The sequence below is a fragment of the Mus caroli genome, unplaced genomic scaffold (genome assembly GCF_978045245.1).
Source record: "Mus caroli unplaced genomic scaffold, Mus_caroli_1 scaffold_3, whole genome shotgun sequence".
Taxonomy (NCBI): domain Eukaryota; kingdom Metazoa; phylum Chordata; class Mammalia; order Rodentia; family Muridae; genus Mus; species Mus caroli.
The window spans coordinates 97,804,078-97,823,913 of NW_028227258.1; the positions used below are offsets into that span (position 1 = coordinate 97,804,078).

At 37.8% G+C, this 19,836-nt stretch overlaps 1 protein-coding gene across 2 annotated transcripts in view; it reads left to right on the forward strand.

The window, feature by feature from the left end:
• LOC147005626 (vomeronasal type-2 receptor 1-like) overlaps positions 1-18,721 on the forward strand; it is a 40,507-nt gene extending 21,786 nt beyond the window's left edge. For both annotated transcript variants that reach the window (XM_085835844.1, XM_085835845.1), the window contains 3 exons: positions 3,042-3,272; positions 10,680-10,803; positions 12,156-18,721. In XM_085835844.1, coding sequence (XP_085691970.1) covers positions 3,042-3,272; positions 10,680-10,803; positions 12,156-13,138 — 1,338 coding nt within the window. In that variant the 3' untranslated portion in view covers positions 13,139-18,721. The remainder of the gene's footprint in view (positions 1-3,041; positions 3,273-10,679; positions 10,804-12,155) is intronic.
• The last annotated feature ends 1,115 nt before the right edge of the window (positions 18,722-19,836 follow it).

Consider the following 19,836-nt stretch of genomic DNA (forward strand, 5'->3'; position numbering starts at 1 on the left):
AGGATAAAATGTTCTGTAGATATCTGTTAAATCCACTTGTTTCATAACTTCTGTTAGTTTCACCATGTCCCTGTTTAGTTTCTGTTTCCATGATCTGTCCATTGATGAAAGTGGTGTGTTGAAGTCTCCCACTATTATTGTGTAAAGTGCGATGTGTGCTTTGAGCTTTACTAAAGTGTCTTTAATGAATGTGGCTTCCCTTGCATTTGGGGCCTAGATATTCAGAATTGAGAGTTCCTCTTGGAGGATTTTACCTTTGATGAGTATGAAGTGTCCCTCCTTGTCTTTTTTGATAACTTTGGGTTGGAAGTCGATTTTATTCAATATCAGAATGGCTACTCCAGCTTGTTTCTTCAGACCATTTGCTTGGAAAATTGTTTTCCAGCCTTTCATTCTGAGGTAGTGTCTGTCTTTTTCCCTGAGATGGGTTTCCTGTAAGCAGCAGAATGTTGGGTTCTGATTGTATAGCCAATCTGTTAGCCTGTCTTTTTATTGGAGAATTGAGTCCATTGATATTAAGAGATATTAAGGACAAGTAATTGTTGCTTCCTTTTATTTTTGTTGTTAGAGTTGGCATTCTGTTCTTGTAGCAGTCTTCTTTTAGGTTCGAAGAGGAATTACTTTCTTGCTTTCTTTTTTTCTGTTATTATCCGTTGAAGGGCTGGATTCATGGAAGGATAATGTGTGAATTTGGTTTTGTCATGGAATACTTTGGTTTCTCCATCTATGGTAATTGAGAGTTTGGCCGGGTATAGTAGTCTGGACTGGCATTTGTGTTCTCTTAGTGTCTGTAGAACATCTGTCCAGGATCTTCTGGTTTTCATAGTCTCTGGTGAAAAGTCTGGTGTAATTCTGATAGGCCTGCTCTTATATGTTACTTTTCCTTTTTCCCTTTCTGCTTTTAATATTCTATCTTTATTTAGTGCATTTGTAGTTCTGACTATTATGTGTCGGGAGGAATTTCTTTTTTGGTCCAGTCTATTTGGAGTTCTGTAGGCTTCTTGTATGTTCATGGGCATCTCTTTCTATAGGCTTGGGAAGCCTAAATTTTTTATAATTTTGGCTTTTTATAATTTTGTTAAAGATATTTGCTGGCCCTTTAAATTGAAAATCTTCATTCTCTTCTACTCCTATTATCCGTGTGTTTGGTCTTCTCATTGTGTCCTGGATTTCCTGGATGTTTTGAGTTAGAATCTTTTTGCATTTTGCGTTTTCTTTGATTGTTGTACAGATGTTCTTTATGGAATGTTCTGCACCTGAGATTCTCTCTTCCATCTCTTGTATTCTGTTGCTTATGCTGTCATCTTTGGTTTCAGATTTCTTTCCTAGGGTTTCCATCTCCAGGGCTGCCTCACTTTGGTTTTCCTTATTGTGTCTATTTCCTTTTTTACGTCCAGTATGGTTTTTATCATTTCCATCACCTGTTTGGATGTGCTTTCCTGTTTTTCTTTAAGGACTTCTACCTTTTTGGTTTTCTTTTCCTGTTTTTCTTTAAGGACTTGTAACTCTTTAGCAGTGTTCTCTTGTATTTCTTTAAGTGTCTTATTAAAGTCCTTCTTGATGTCCTCTTGATGTCATGAGATATGCTTTTAAATCCGGGTCTAGGTTTTTGGGTGTGTTGTTGTGCTCAGGACTGGTTGAGGTGGGAGTGCTGTGTTCTGATGATGGTGAGTGGTCTTTTTTTCTTCTAGTATGATTCTTATGCTTGCCTTTCGCCATCTGGTAATCTCTGGAGTTAGTTGTTATACTTGTCTCTGGTCAGAGCTTGTTCCTCTCATGATTCTGTTAACCTCTATTAGCAGATCTTGTAGACTATCTCTCTCCTGAGTTTCAGTGGTCAGAGCATTCTCCGCAGGCAAACTCTTCTCTTGCAGGGAAGATGTATAGATATCTTGTGTTCGGACCTGCCTCCTGGCAGAAGATGAAGGCCTGAAACAGGGACTGTCCCAGAAGCTGTTACCTTCTGTAGTCCACACTCTCACCTACCCAGAGTAGTCTCAGAGGGATCCAGGAACCAAGATGGCTTCCCCAGTTGCTCCGGCAAAGCCCTGGGCAGGGAGAACACCTTTCCTCTGTCAGGGAAGGTGCCCAGATGTCTAGAGTCTGAAATGGGGTCTGCCTCAGAAGCTGTCCTCTAGGCACCTTGGGGGTGTCCTCCGACTCCTCACCCAGGTGACCCGGACCTGGCGCAGACCAGAAGGGACTTGTGACCCTGGTCAGGCCAGGTTTTCTGCTTCCCTAATGCTGGTCCCGCGACTGGAATGGAACAGAAGTTGTGTTACACTCACCGGTGGTCCTAAGATGGCATGGAGAGTTCTCTAAGGACCCGGGGGGGGGGGGAGTTGTCTGCCAACTCGCCGCCCAAGGTCGCAACATAAACTTTTATCTTTTAACTTTTAAAGCCTGACCATCCAGTCTCTCTACTAGGCTGAGACTTTCAAAAGAAAGAAATACTTGTGAACTTTTGTATTTTTACATAGGGAATGTGGAGTAAGGGGAATGAAATTCTTCTAAACATTCTCCAGGCTCTTAATACAGAGATATTATACTGCTAAACCATAGTATAAGCTTATTTTACACTAACAAATACATACAATTGTAGTATACGTCAGTGTCATATTAAAATTGTCCAGAGGTTAAAAGTAAGGGAAAAAGATAAAGTTAAATTTCACAAATTATTTAATCCAGTACGTTTAAAATACTATTTATAATGTAACAATTTAATATACTGTCATGATAATAAAATAATAATGTTAAATTGTTTATGAGATAGGTTTCATTCTTTTTAAAACTTTGTAACCCAGTATGCATATTACATGCACAGCATATCTCAATTTACCCAAACATTCTTTCTGTTTTAACTACCACCTGTGGCTAGAGGATATCAGAGTTGGCAACAAAAACAGCATTAGAAAAAAGAGAATACTATAAATTACATATGAAATCTACTTTCTCTACAAATATTTATTTTCCATGTATTTAAATGTTTACCAAATACTTTTTTTTCCTTTTTAAACTATTTTCTTACTCCTCATTATTAGGTATGGCCGTACATGAGAGAAATTAAATTCGTTACCCATGATGGAAGGAAAATAGAACTTGGTAGTAATGGAGATGTATTAAATGGATCTTATGATATCCTCAATTGGCACGTGGATAATACTGGAGAAATAACCTTTGTCAAAGTTGGAGAATACAAATTCACAGATTCAAAATATGAATTTGTTCTTCCAAAGAGCTCAACATTATTTTGGAACACTGAATCTTCAAGGGTTTGTTGACCTGAAATACTTTTGTTTATACATACAAAGAGAAAAGTATATTTTTTAGGCACTAAATAAATGCAAAACACCTAAAGCTTTCACCATATTCCAAATCATTTTACTTAATGTAGCATATGGTCTTTTTGTATTGTTATTTGTTTATTTAGAATGTAAAGAGTCCATGTTTTATTAAAATACATGAAAACTTTAATATAATTTAGTACTATTTTGATATATTGAGAATGTTTCATTGGAACACAGTAATTTTATTATCTTTTGAAATAAAAAATTGGTTATAGTGTTTTCTAATTTTTACTTTTCATATTTAAATTGATTGGTGATATATCAATAATAAGAAGCAAGTCCTTTTTGGCATCAGCAATAGTGCCTGGGTTTGGTGTCCACAGATGAGATGGATTCCCTAGGAGAGGAAGTCTCAGGATGGCCTTTCCTTCAATCTCTACTTCACTAATTGTCCCTGCATTTCCTCTAGACAGGAGCAATTCTGGGTTAATATATTTGAGATGGGAGGGTGTCCACATCCTGTAATCAGGGGCTGTGCCTTACATCTGAATAAGGTCTCCACAGATTCTATCTCCTCTTTGGTAGATATTTCACCTAATGTCATCCCTGTTGCATCCTGTAGCCTCTTGCTTGTCTGGCATCTGGGACTTTCTAGTGGATACCCTCAGTTCATCATTCTCCCTGCTACAAAACTTTCAATTTCCTAACCCTCTTTACTTCTCTCCCCTGTCTCCTCCCACACTTGATCCTGTACCCCTCTTCCCTTCTCCTCTCTCTGTCCCAAATCCATCCCTCATTCTACCTCTCATGATTATTTTGTTTCTCCTTCTAAGAAGGACTGAAGCATCCATACTTTTGCCTTCTTCTTGAGCTTCATATGGTCTATGAGTTATATCATGGGTATTCTAAGCTTTTTGTCTAATATCCAACTATAAGTGAGTACATACTATGTGTGTACTTTTTGTGACTGGGTTACGTCATTTATGGTATTTTCTAGTTCAATCCATTTGCCTGCAAATTTCATTTTTTTTAATAGCTGAGTAGTACTCCATTGTGTAAATGTACCACATTTTTCTGTATCTATTCCTCTTTTGAGGGACATCTCGGTTGTTTCCAGATTCTGGCTATTAAAATAAGACTGCTAAGAGCATACTGGAACATGTGTCCTTGTTATATTTTGAAGCATCTTTGGGTATATGTTCAGGAGTGGTATAGTTGGGTCCTCAGGTAGTACTATCCAATTTTCTAAGAAACTACCAAACTGATTTCCAGAATGGTTAATCCAGTTTTCAATACCACCAGCAATTGAAGAGTGTTCCTCTTTTTCTACATCCTCACCAGTATCTACTGTCACCTGAGTTTTTGATCTAAGTCATTCTGACTGGTGTGAGGTGGACTGTCATAGTTGTTTTGAATCGCCTTTCCCTGATAACTAATAATGTTGAACATTTCTTTAGGTGCTTCTCTGCCATTCCAATCTCTTCAGTTGAGAATTCCCTTTTAAACTCTATACTCCACATTTTAACAGGGTTGTTTGGTTCTCTGGAATGAGTTCTTTGTATATATTGGATATTTAGCCCTCTCTCAGATGTGTGGTTGGTAAAGATCTTTCCTACTCTGTAGGTTCATGTTTTCTCCTATTGACAGTGTCCTTTGCTTTACTGAAGCTTTGCAATTTTATTAGATCCCATTTGTCTATCCTAGAGCCTGAGGAATTGGTCTTCTGTTCAGGAATATTTTCCCTGTGCCTATATATTCAAAGCATTTTCCCACACTCTCATATTAGATTAAGATTATCTGGTTTATCTGGAGGTCCTTGATCCATTTGGACTTGAGCTTTGTACAAGAAGATAAGAATAGATCAAGTTGCATTCTTCTACGTGCCAACCCCCACTTCAGTCAGCACTATTTGTTCAATATGTTGTCTTTTTTCACTAGATGCTTTTGGCTTCTTTGTTAAAGATCTGGTGACCATAAGTGTGTAGGCTTCATTCTGGATCTTCAGTTCTATTCCCTTGATCTACCTGCCTGTCTCTGTACCAATATCATGCAGTTTTTACCACTATTGCTCTGTAGTACAGCTTGAGGTCAGGGACAGTGATTTCCCCCTAGTTCTCTTATTGTTGAGGATATTTTTTGCTACCCTAGTGGTGTTGGTTTTTGTTGTTGTTGTTGTTGTGATTTCAGATGAATTTGAGAATTGCTCTTTCAGTCTCTGTGAAGAATTGATTTGGAATTTTGATAGGGATTACATTGAACCTGTAGATTGCTTTGGGTAAAATGGCCATTTTTATTATGTTAATCTTGCCACTCCATGAGCATGTGAGTTCTTTCCATCTTCTGAGGTCTTCTATTCCCTTCTTCAGAAACTTGAAGTTCTTGTCATACAGACCTTTCACTTCCTTGGTTAGAGTAACACCAAGATATTTTATATTATTTGTTACTAGTGTGGAGCATATCATTTCCCTAATTTTTTCCTCAGCCTATTTATCCTTTGAATAGAGGAAGACTATTGATTTCTTTGTGTTAATTTTATATGCAGCCACTTTGCTGATGTTGTTTGTCATATGTATGAGTTCTCCAGTGGAATTTTTGGGGTCACATAAGTATACTATCATTTCCTCTGCAAATAGTGATATCTTGACTTCTTCCTTTCCAAATTGTATCCTTTTGACCTCACATTGTTGTCTAACTGTTCTGGCTAGAACTTCAAGTAGTATAAGCATTTGATAAAATACAATACCCTTTCATGTTAAAAGTCTTGGAAAGATCAGAAATACAAGGCCCATACCTAAAATTAATAAAAGCAATATACAGCAAACCAAAAGCCAACATCTAAATAAATGGAGAGAAAATTGAAGCAATCTCACTAAAATCAGGGACTAGACAAGGCTGCCTACTCTCTCCCTATCTATTCAATATAGTACTTGAAGTTCAAGTCAGAATAATTAGACAACAGAAGGAAGTCGAAGAGGTACAAATTGGAAAGGAAAATGTCAAGACTTTTTTTTGGAGGGGGAGTGGTACCAATCTTGTTTGGTTTTATCCCAGGTCTCTGAGCTCACCACCCTCTGGATCCTGGCATTTCAGGCAGTATCAGGTGTGGGATTCCTCTTGTGTCATGGGCTTCAATCAGGACTAGGAATTGTTTGGTCACTCCCACAAAATTCTGTGCAGCCTTTAACCCAGACCATCTTATAGGTAGGCCAAATTGTAGGTTGAAGTTATGTATCTAGTTTGGTGTCTTAATTCCTCCGCTACAAGTCTCTCCTGGTTAAAGGATATTGTCAGTTAAGGCTTCATAATCCCAACTGCTAGGATCACTATCTTAGATTATTAGGAATTTCTATTGCACTGGGTTTCTAGCTTGTTCCCCAAATGGTCCACATTTCCGTTTTTCTGTCCCTATATTTTCTCCTTCCATCCTCACTGAACATAAACTCTCCTGTTCCCATTCCCCACCTTCCTCCACACATCAGGGATCTTCTCTATTTCTCCTTCCCAATGACATTCATAAGAACTCCTTTGAGCTCTCCTTCTTCTGTAGCCTCTCTGTGTCTTTGGACTGTAGTGTGGTCATCATTTACTTTACAGCTAATATTCACTAATAAGGGAATATATACCATGAGGGCCTTTTTGTCTAGATTTACCACACTCAGGATGATTTTTTCAAGTTCAATCAATTTGCAAATTTTATAGTCATTGCATTTTTTATTAAATTATTTTATATATTTACATTCTAAATGTTGCTCCTTTCCATGGTTCTTCTCCCTGAGTTCTTCACCCAATCTCCCATAACTTTTGCTTATGAAAGAGAGCTCCCCATCCAACTACACACCCCCACCCCACACATGCCAGTATCCTCCTTTCCTGGGGCATAAAGTTTCTACAGGATTAAGTGTATCCTCTCTCATTCAAGCCAGACAAGTCAGTCCTCTTCTACAAATGTGCCATAGTTCATCAATAATCACATTGTGTAGACTTATCACATTTTCGTAATCCATTTTTTGGTTTAGGAACATCTATGCTGTTTTCAGTTTCTGGCTGTTTCAAATAAAGGTACTACAAACATAATTGAGCAATGTACTAGTATTATGGAGAATGCCTTTTGGAAGGCCATTTTTCCTGTATTGATCCTACTGATTGATGAACATTGCAGTAATTTCCATCTTCTGATATCTTCTTGTATTTCTTTTTACACAGACTTAAATTTTTTAAAATGTCAATAGATTTATGGTGGAAAGTGCACAAATTCTTGACATATATATATATATATATATATATATATATATATATATATATGAAGTACATAAATTTCTTGATAGAAACCACTTATCAAAGTTAAATCAGAACCAGATAAACAATTTAAATAGACCCATAAACTGTAAGGAACTAAACACAGTCATTAATGTTTTCCATCTGTAGAAAAAAGAAAGAAAGGAAGGAAGGGAGGGAAGGATGGAGGGAGGGAGAGAGAGAAAGCAAGTTAGAGTTCCCTGAAAATATTTTATATTATTTGTGGCTATTATAAAGTGTATTATTTCCTGATTTCTTCCTCAGCCATTTGTCTTTTTCATATAGGAAAACTACTGATTTTATTTTATTTTATTTTATTTTATTTTATTTATTTTTTTTTTTTTTGGTTTTTCGAGACAGGGTTTCTCCTTATAGCTCTGGCTGTCCTGGAACTCACTTTGTAGACCAGGCTGGCCTCGAACTCAGAAATCCGCCTGCCTCTGCCTCCCGAGTGCTGGGATTAAAGGCGTGCGCCACCACGCCCGGCTCCTGATTTTATTTTTAAGTTGCCTTCTATTCAGACATTTTGCATAAGGTGTTTATCAGCTGTAGGAGTTCTCTGGTAGAATTTTTGGGGTCACTTATATATACTGTCATATTATCTCCAAATAACAATACTTTGACTTTTTTTTCTTTCTAATTTTTATTCTCTTGATCTCTTTTTGTTGTATTATTACTCTGGTTAGAACTTCAAGTTCTATATTAAGTACATATGGGGAAAGTAGAGAGCCTTGTCTTGCTCCTCATTTTAGAAGAATTGCTTTGAGTTTCTCTCCATTTAATTTGATGCAAGGTGTTAGTTGGCTCTATATTGACTTTTGTAGTTTAGGTATGTCCCTGTATCCCAAATATCTCCAACACTTTTATCATGAAGGTGTGTTGCACTCTTTCAAAGGCCATTTCAGCATCTAATTAGATGAACATGTTATTTTTTTTCTTTCAATTTGTTTACATGGTAGATTATATTGACAGATTTTCACATGTTAAAACATACCGTCCTTCATCCCTGGGATGAAGTCTAATTGTTCATGGTGAATGATGTATTTGACTTGCAAATAATTTGGTTTGCAAATAATGTAATATGTACCTTTGCATATATTTATGAAGAATATTTGTGTGTATTTCTTTCTTTGTTGAGTCTTTGTTTTGGGTATCAAGGTTTCCATTTTCTATTTTGTGGAATAATTTCAGGAGTAAACATTAGCTCTTCCTGGAAACTTTAGTAGGATTCTGTGCTGAAATCTTTTGGACCTAACCTATCTTTCTTTCTTTCCTTCTTTCCTTCTTTCTTTCTTTCTTTCTTTCTTTCTTTCTTTCTTTCTTTCTTTCTTTCTTTCTTTCTTCCTTCCTTCCTTCCTTCCTTCCTTTCTCTCTTCCTTTCTTCCTTTCTCTCTTCCTTTCTTCCTTTCTCTCTTCCTTTCTCCTTTCTCCCTCCCTCCCTCCCTCTCTCTCCCCACCCCCCCCTCTCTCTCTCTCTCTCTCTCTTTCTTTCCTTCTATCTCTCTCATTCTCTCTCTCACTCTCTCTCCCTTCCTTCCTCCATCCCTCCTTCCCTTCCATCCATCCTTCCTTCCTTCCTTCCTTCCTTCCTTCCTTCCTTCCTTCCTTCCTTCCTTCCTTCCTTTCTCCAGATGGAAAACATTAATGAGAATGTTTATTTCCTTAGGGTCTATGGGTCTATTTAAATTGTTTATCTGGTCTTGATTTAACTTTGATAAGTGGTATCTATCAAGAAATTTGTGCATTTCTTTTGCATATTACAATTCTATGGAATACAGATTTTCAAAGTATGACATAAGGATCAGTGAATTTTCTCATTGTCTGTTATTATGTTCCATTTTTCATTTCTGATTTTGTTTATTTAGATTTTTTTTCTCTCTGCCTGGTAGTTTGGATAAAGGTTTGTCTGTCTTGTGTATTTTCTCAAAGAGCTAACTCTTTATTTCATTGATTCATTGTATTCATCTCTTTGTTTCTGTTTTATTAATTTTAACCCTCAGATTGATTATTTCTGCCTTCTGATCCTCTTGGGTGCATTTACTTCTTTTTGTGCTAGAATTTTTCATGTATGCTGTTAATTTACTAGCATGGCATCTTTCTACTTTCATCAAGACATTTTGTGCTATGAGTTTTCCTCTGTAGAGGAGGAGTCTTTTTCTACCATTGTCTTCAGGCTATGGAGTTCAGGGTAGGACTAAATTGAGACTATATTCATATAATGAAGCTGATTTATATGTAATTCAAACAAGTTTAAAAATTATAAAAAGCACAAAAATGTGTGTCATGTCTTACATGGTTTATAGTGATGTAGGCTTCACTGTTCTAGGTTTTGATTTTGATTTTGGTTCCTGTTTTTTTGGTTTTGCTTTTGTTTTCTGACCTGAGGTCTTACTAGGTTGTTCAAGTTGTCACTAAGCATGTATCACAAAACATATTTTATATGTTTGTAAATATTTATCACCCCAGATTGATAAGTAAATTCTTAGTTTATTCTGAGTTTCACGTGCACATCCATGTAGAATATAAAAATACAAAGAGGCCTATACTTGCTACTGAAATTTCTAAATGTAGTGAGCAACAAAACATGCCAAGCTAAACTTTCCTTACATTATCTGTCTTCATTAATAGTTCATACGGAAAAGGTATTTCATGTTTTTTCATTTTTCTGCCAGCCACTGATGATAGATATCTAACTACAAAGAAAAATATTTTGGGATGCAAATGTCTTCAGGAACTGAAGACATTTATTAGTGTCATAGGTCTCATCAAATCAGGAACAGTCTTATCAAACTGTCCCATCTATAGCATCTCATGTGATCATAGTTTGGTCTTGATCACCAAGGTGATGAACAACTCTCATTAGAGATAGTTTGGAATTTCCAGAGTCAATCACAAGACTGTCTTTAGATGAAGTTCTTTCCAAGATCTCCATATTATCATGATTTGTCTGCTATCTTTGCTTAGTATCCTGCACTTAGTATCCTTTGTAATGGGAAACATGTCTCCATGGATATACAAATCAAAACTTTCTCCATTTCAAAACTGGAAATGTTTCAAGGCCTTGTTATGTATGTCCACCTTCTGTTTCTTCTCTAGCTTCCAGATTCAGTCTGCACAAAAGTGTGTCCTCCAGGGACTCGGAAGGGGATTCGCCGGGGACAGCCCGTATGCTGCTTTGATTGCATCCCATGTCCTGATGGATATGTGTCAGAGAAACCAGGTAGAGACGGTCAATTTTTATAAATACTAATTCAGTTAGATTATTTATTTTCTGACAAAGGCATCCTTGAAATCCTTTTTTATTAATGATATAAGCAATGCATGGCAAAGTAATTAACATCTATCAAGTTATTAAATGATCTTTGCAGTGTGAATGAAGAATAATATTGTATTTCCTACTGCAGTTGGAAAAGACTTACAAAAATGTGCATAAGGAAATACCAATGAAAACACATAAAATGGGAAATATGAATAAAATCCTAAAATCTTCTAAGTACATGTTTTTGAACTATACTGAAAACTAACTAGGAGACAGTCCTCAAATTGTCCTAAGGTTCCAAGCACTGAAGGCACATGCATTGCACAGTGACTGAGACTTGGACTGCTGTGACAGCCTGCTCAGTAGAGATGACATAGACAGGTTTGGTTTCTAGAAATATGTTAGAGTAGGTTTATTTACATTTCCATTCAGTTTTGTGGAAGAACCTAAAAAATCACTTGTCTTTTGTCACATAACCCACAAGAGTAATCATGTAAAATGATAAGATGGTCTGGGATGGAATGAAGCACACTGTAAGCTACACAACTCCCTTGCTAAAGGTCCCACAGTCTCTACAAAGAATTACATCCAGAATAGTCCAGACTAGGAGACAGAGTAGTTGAAAGTAAATGTGGTTTGACCTGAATCTTTAATTAATACTGAGTCAAACTATTCCATCATCTGCCATAACCTCACCTCAACTAGCTTTTCCTTCTTCACCAATGCTTGCTTTTAGAGCTTCCCTCCAGATGTAGCCTTCTTCACTCAGGGACCAGAATTGATGTTGTTTTCCTTCCTATCATCATCCTCATCGCTCAATGAATGAACATCTAGAGTTGGGCCCATTTGAGTAGGCAAATTCAAGAGTCTCCTCTATGAGGGGAGATTACCTGAGAGAATGAAGATGCTAGGGTTTTAACCCGATGTGTGACAGTCCTTTTGATTGCTTCATATCAAAAGCTATGACTTTCTAATTCCTGGGCTGATCTTGATTTGATAAAGACACAGTCCACTATTCCACATATAGAGGAGAAAGAAAGGACATCACCAATAGAAAAAAAAAATTCAAGAACAGCTCAAGTTGAGATGTAATCATTTTTTGATATTTAAAACAACTCTGTATCTGTCACATCATCTGCACCTATAAAAGGCCCCTTTTATAATTGTAATTTTAAAATATTATATAGATTTTATAATAGATTTCCAGTAAATCCTGTTGAGATCTTTAACTGAACCAGACTGTTCACATTTAAATATGACAAATTGTTTGAAGTTAATAGTCAATTATGCAGGTTTTATTTTTTTCACAATAGGTCAACGGGCATGTGATCCATGTGGTGAAAATGACTGGTCCAATGCAGAGAAGAACAAGTGTGTGCCAAAGCTTGTGGAATTCCTTGCTTATGAGGAGGCCCTGGGGTTCACCCTTGTCATCCTTTCCATCTTTGGAGCTCTTGTGGTCTTGGCAGTCACTGTTGTGTATGTGATCCACAGACACACTCCGTTGGTGAAAGCCAATGACCGGGAGCTGAGCTTCCTCATTCAGATGTCTCTGGGAATCACAGTGCTGTCAACCATGCTGTTCATAGGCAAGCCAAGCAACTGGTCCTGCAAGGCCCGCCAGATCACTCTGGCACTGGGCTTTTGCCTTTGTTTGTCTTCCATTCTTGGAAAGACTATTTCACTCTTTTTTGCCTACAGGATTTCCATATCTAAAACCCAGCTAATATCCATGCACCCCATTTTTCGTAAACTCATTGTGTTGATCTGTGTTGTAGGGGAGATTGGTGTATGCACAGCTTACTTAGTTTTGGAGCCTCCAAGACTGTTCAAGAACATTGAACCTCAAAATGTAAAGATCATCTTTGAATGCAATGAAGGTTCTATAGAGTTTCTGTGCTCCATTTTTGGGTTTGATGTTCTTTTGGCTCTTCTGTGTTTTGTTACCACCTTTGTGGCTCGCCAGCTCCCAGATAACTATTATGAAGGGAAATGTATCACTTTTGGGATGCTCGTCTTTTTCATTGTCTGGATCTCTTTTGTCCCTGCTTACTTGAGCACCAAAGGCAAATTCAATGTGGCTGTGGAAATATTTGCCATTTTGGCATCCAGCTATGGCTTGATAGGCTGTGTATTTCTTCCCAAGTGCTTCATTATCTTGCTGAGGCCAAAGAGGAACACTGATGAAACTGTTGGTGGAAGAGTCCCCATTGTTGACAGGAGCATCCAGCTGACCTCAGCTTCTGTGAGCAGTGAGCTTAACAGCACCATGGTGTCCACTGTCCTGGATGAGTAGAGCTGTGAGCTCCATGTGACATGCAAAGCTGGATAATGGCATAGCTCAATCTTCCTTTGAATATTGTTTTTCAAGCAGCTGCTGATGCTCATGGGTAATATTGGGGTTTTGGAATTTTATAATATAATCTTAGCATAGTAAATAAAATCTTATTCTGTTAAATGCCATTTGACATGGATTATAATATAACACTAATGAAATTGGAAACCATTTCGTTAGAATATTTTATGATGAGTTTATAGTAGAGGACATGACAGATATTACTTACTTGAAATGAGAAGTAAAATTCAGGAAGATATTTCTTTTAGGTTTTTTAAAAAAAACTTTGTTTGTTTGTTTGTTTGTTTGTTTTAAACTCCTGATTTTATTCCCTTCCCTGTCCATGATCCTCCTAGTCCATATCCCATACCTCCTCCCTGTACCACTGTCTCCACAAGGGTGTCCCAGCCCTCCATCCCCTACCCCACCAGACCTCTAAACTCCCTAGGGCTTCCTGTCTCTTGAGGGTTAGGTACATTTTCTCTGACTAAATCCAGACCTGGAAATCCTGCTGTATATGTGTTGAGAGCTTCATATCAGTTGATATATGCTTCCCTGTTGGTGGTCTGATAGGTCTGGGGTCCAGGTTAATTGAGACAGCTGATCTTCCTACAGGGTTGCTCTCCTCCTCAGCTTCTTCCAACTTTCCCCTAATTCAAACACAGGGGTCAGCAACCTGTGCAATTGGTTGGGTGCAAATATCTGCATCAGACTTTTCGGGTGCTTGTTGGGTCTTTCAGAGTGCAGCCATGCTAAGTCCCTTTTTGTGAATGCTCCATAGCCTCAGTAATAGTGTCATGTCTTGGGGCCTCCCCTTGAGCTGGATCCCACTTTAGGCATGTTGCTGAACCTTCTTTTCCTCAGTCTCCTCTCTATTTCCATCCCTGAAGTTCTTTAAGACAGGAACAATTATGAGTCAGTTGTGACTCAGGGATGGTAACCCCCTCCCTCTTTTGATGCCCTGTCTTCCTGTTGGAGGTGGGCATCTATAAGTTCCCTCTGCCTACTGTTGGGCATTTTATCTAGCTCCCTCCCTTTGGGTCCTGAGAGTCTCTCACCTCCCAGGTCTCTGGTACATTATAGAGAGTCACCCAACCTCCCACCTGCTGAGATTGCCTGTTTCCATTCTTTCTGCTGGCCCTCAGCGCTTCAGTCCTTTTCCCCCAACAAATACCAGATCATGCTTCCCTCTCCCCTCCATCCCCTTTGCCTCTGAGGTCCCTTCCTCCTTCCCTCTCTCCCTCTTGGTTGCTTTCTTCTCCCTCCCAAGCAGAACTGAGGTGTCCTCACTTGGACATTTCAGCTTGTTGAACTTTTAGAATTCTGTGGACTGTATCTTGGTTATTTTGTACTTTTGGGGGGGGGAAGATATAGACTTATTAGTGAGTACATTCCATGACTTTCCTTTTGGGTCTGAGTTACCCTCATTCAGGATGATATTTTCTAGTTCCATCCATTTGCCTTCAAAACTCAGGATGCCATCATTCTTAATAGCTGAGTAGTATTCCACTGTGTAAATGAACCACATTTTCTGTATCCATTTTTCTGTCGTGGGGCATCTGGGCTATTTCCAGTTCCTGGTTATCTCAAACAAGGCTGCTATGAACATAGTGGAACATGTGCCCCTGTGGCATGGTGAGTCATCTTTTGGGTATATTCCCAAGAGTGTTATTGCTGGGTGTTGGGATAGCCCTGGGCCTAATTATATTTGATGTTAATTCTGTTCTCCTGTGAGAGGCTTTGAACATGGAGTGAGTCAGCCCTCGGGTGACTTCCTGGAAACCTGCTTCCTACCTTAATTTCTAAAATAAAGGAAAGCTGATGATTGGGAAGATAAAAACGAAGGTGAAGTAGAAAGTGTGGAGAGGGAAGAAGGAGAAAATGGACGAGGGAGAAGACACAGAGGAAGAGGAGGAAGAAGAAGAAAAGCAGAGCAGAAGCACATGGCCTGGAGAAACTGCAGTTCTAAGGGGTCTCATAGATGTGGAAGATACTAGTGTAGAAGTAGATTTGCCCAATCTAGGTGCACAGCATGTAATCATATTAATTGAGTCCTGTTTTCATTGCTGAGGCATACTTGGGATCGAGAGATTTATGGCAACACCTGGGTCTTCAGGTAGTTCTATTTCCAATTTTCTGAACAAACTCCAGATTGATTTCCAGAGTAATTGTACCAGTTTACCATCCCACCAGCAAGTGTGTAGAGTTTCTCTTTCCACACATCCTTGCTGTCACCTGAGATTTTTATCTTTGTTGTTCAGATTGATGTAAGGGGGAGTCTCAAGGTTGTTTTGATTTGCACTTCTCTGATCACAAAGGACTTTGAACATTTCTTTAGGTGTTTCTCAGCCATTCAAGATTCCTCTGTTGTGAATTCTCAATTTAGTTCTATACCCCATTCTTTGATTGGGTTGTTTGGGTTTTTTCGTTGTTAGTTTCTTGAGTTCTTTATATATTTTGGATATTAGTTCTCTATTAAATGTGGGGTCAGTGAAGTTTTTTCTCATCTGTAGTTTGCTGATCAGTCTTATTGACTATGTCTTTTTCCTTAAAAAAGCCAATGGTGCATACTCTAAGATCAAGAATTGATAAATGGGACCTCAGGAAGATATTTTACACACTTATTTCCTTCTTTAACATGTAACTGGATAGAAAATTTCTCAAAGGGATGCTCCCTGATCTGGAATTTTATAGGGAATCCTGTGTTTTCCATTTTTTCCATGTTAGAAAGTGTGGCCTCCCTTCCCCCAGCCTGGAACCTGCTTGCTCAAGGGTGGAGCTACCTGCTCATTCATCCTGCCACGCCTACTGCTGGACCCTGCCTTTGCTGCCTGGAGGCACACACTTGTTCGTCCTGCTACTGGACCCTGAGTTACTTGGCGGGATATTGGGTTCCCTCCCCCTTCCTTTATAACTGAGTGTTTGGAAATAGTAAAATTGAGCTTTGATCAGAATGTTGTCTTAGCTCCATTCATTCTACTGCCCTGTCTAGATTCCTCTCTTTTCAGCTCGAACTGCCATTCTCAGTTGAACCGTTCGTGTTGTGGACTGCGGGCAGGCCTCAACAAGAAAGTGTCAGTTTGAAAACATTCTTGTAAGAAAGAAAAGCAACAGGAAATAAGATTACAACAAAGCAGTAGTTTCTTCTATAGAAAAGGTCTTTATTTCAAAGAAAGCCTACAGTTATTTTCCCAGAACAAGTAAGGAGATGTTAGTTTGATGAGTGTGTTGATTGGCCAGGGTTAATGTCAGGAAAGGAGAACTACAAGAGACAAAAGGAGGGATTTGGACCTGGAGGGCATCATCCTGAGTGAGGTAACCTAATCACAAAAGAACTCACATGATATGTACTCACTGATAAGTGGATATTAGCCCAGAAACTTAGAATACCCAAGATATAAGATACAATTTGCAAAACACATGAAACTCAAGAAGAACAAAGACCAACATGTAGACACTTTGCCCCTTCTTAGAATTGGGAAAAAAAACACCCATAGAAGGAGTTACAGAGACAAAGTTTGGAGCTGAGACAAAAGGATGAACTATCTAGAGACTGCCATACCCAGGGATCCATCCCATAATCAGCCTCCAAACGCTGACACCAGAGCTCGTGTCTCTAGCTGAATATGTAGCAGAAGATGGCCTGGTTGGCCATCAGCGTAAAGAGAGGACCATTGGTCTTGCAAACTTTACATGCCTCAGTACAGGGTAACACCAGGGCCAAGAAGTGGGAGTTGGTGGAAAGAGGAGTGGGGGAGTGGGTATGGGAGACTTTTGGGATAGCATGGGAAATGTAAATGAAGAAAATACCTAATAAAAATAATACATAAGTTAATTAATTAATTAATTAATTAATTAAAAAATTAAAAAAAGAAACGGTAAATAAATTCGTTATTTGTATACATGGAAATGTCATAATTAAACCTACTATTTGTAGACTTTTCACAAGCAGAATGGAAGAATGGATAGTTGATGGGTACAGGGACAGGAAGACAGGTAGAAGAATGGTAGGGAGGAGGGATGTGAGATGCTTATCTCCTAGAATGTTAGAATGACTATTGAGCCACATCTCATTAGGAGCTTGCCAAATCATCTGAGAAGGCTGTATGGTTAATTGTGAATCTCTAGAAGGATTTAATTGGTCACATTTGTTCAATTCTCATATGCTATTGGATATTCCTAAACTTTGAAAATGACAAATAAATCTAGTCTTCAAAAAAAAAAAGATGGTAGTTTGGAGGAAAAAATTCAGGGATATTTGACATGAAATTTTGTAGAGTAGAATTTAATTGCACTGTGCAATGTTATAAAATGTATTCAGTGTCCTATTCTTCTAGATAAATGGCATATAGATATAGATACTTTATAAATGATAGATAGATAGGTAGATAGGTAGATGAACTAATAGATGATAGAAAGAAGTGGTTAAAATACAATTTCTGTAAATACTGACCAACATTGATAATGTCTTTGATAATCTGTTTGTCTATTATATCACACAAGTAATAGTACTGTTTTCATGTGTAACTTTAGAGTCTTAGAGTAAAATTTTTTTATCTAAAATAGAGTCAATCTAATCTTTGTTGATTAAACAGATATGCAGTCTTATTACAACTGGGTGGTGGTGGCACACACCTTTAATCCCAGCACTTGGGAGGCAGAGGCCGGCAGATTTCTGAGTCTGAGGCCAGCCTGGTCTACAGAGTGAGTTCCAGGACAGCCAGTACTATACAGAGAAACCCTGTCTTGAAAAACCAAAAAGAAAAAACAAACAAACAAACAAAAAAACCCATATATATATGCATATATATGTATATATATATATATATTGTCTGGGTTTATCAATACAAAATTTCACTTATGGTTTTAAATAATCAGCGAACCTGTGGAGTAGAGACAGGTGATGGATGTTAACTCCTAATGGTTATGCATGTAAACATTCCCTTTTTTTAAACTTCTGTTTTAATTTATGACTTGACTTTTTGTGTAAACTTGTGATGAGCTTTGTAACATTGATCACATATTCTGAAAGATGTTTAAGTACTGAGGACAAAGAGAAGAGTGAGGGACTAAGGTGAAAAGAACTGAGCTGTGGAAGGGAACTGAGATGAGAATAAGTTTTTAGACAGAACACTTTTTAGACAGAACTGAACTCAAGAAGAACTTAGAAGTATAAGTTTAGCTTTCAGAGAAAAGGCATTGAGAGTAAGAACATTGTCGTGACTTCAGAGCAGGGGGAGAGAAAAAAGATTACAAGGGGAATGTTGAATGGAATAACTTAAAAACTATAGTTAACATGAAAAGCTAACAGAAAAATGTGAAGAATATAGAGGAAGAGTGGAAAAAAGAAGCAGCTACAGAGAGCAGAAGGAGCAGGCAGACTTCTGACCATGGGACAGAACAGGTTCTTTTTAAATAACACAGTAGGCTTAGTCTTATTAAATGGAACAAAGCTATTTTTTCTTACAAACATAGGTTTAATTCATTTAGCATTAAAAGGGTAGAAGGTTTTTTATTTCTCTATGCAATAAAGATTGGAACTCATTTTTCATCTAGAATGAGTGAATTCTTTCTGCACCAATGCTTGGTCTTTTGCTTCATGTGCATATGTAAGTATGAATGTGTGTATAAATATATATTTGTGAGCATATATGCACATGAATGTGTAAGTATGTAATTGTGAGAATGCTGGCAATCTGGGTCTAACTAGTTTGAATGGCAATGAGCATGCATGAGTCGGTATATGAATTTATGTGAGATTATGCATGTTTGTTTATGTAAAAGTTTTTTGTCTGTCAATGTTATTCTCTTCTCCTGGTTCAATAAAAGTTTACTGCTCCAAACTCTCCCCTAGCCCAACCAGCAAGTGACATCTGAACAAAAAAAGGGAAAAGCTCTAAAATTAATCCTTTATCATTTATTTATTTATTTATTTATTTATTTATTTATTATTATTAATTTATTTATTATTAATCTGCTGCTGTTTTAGGATGAGGTGCTAAGTGCCTGAGACTGCAGTCTCTGGACTCAGAAGAACAGAGAAGGCAGGTCACCTACAAAAGCATAGTAACTTAGACTTAGATAAGTAAACTTTATTATACAGCAACCATAAATATTTCATAGGACAAAGTCTTACCCTCTGCTGACACTCTTCCCCCTCCGTGGCCTCAATCAGAAGAACCAATAAGAAAAAAGAAACCCATGCTGGGGGCTGGCCCCCCACAATGATGGTTTATGTTCTCAACTTGAGAGAATCTAGAACTAACTCTGAGCATACCTTTAAGATATGACTACGCAATGATTATTTACATATTATTTGTTAATTTATGAACCAAAGCTTTGTAATTAACATTGAAAATTTATTGATCTTAAAAAAAAGAATGTATCCAATAAAAGAAAAGAAAAAATAAATCAGATACTGGAATACCAACCAGGTGGCATACACAAGCTGATATGAGGTCCCCAGCATAAGCAAAGGAATGCCAGATCTGGGTGTCATCAAAAAAGGTGCACCTAACCCTAAAGCCCTAGGGAGTTTAGAGGTCTGTTGGAGTAGGAGGTGGAGGATATGTGGGTGGGGACATCAACATGGAGATAGAAGGAGGTATGGGATATGGAACATTCAGAGGGTGGATCAGGAGGGGGAGAAAATCCTGATT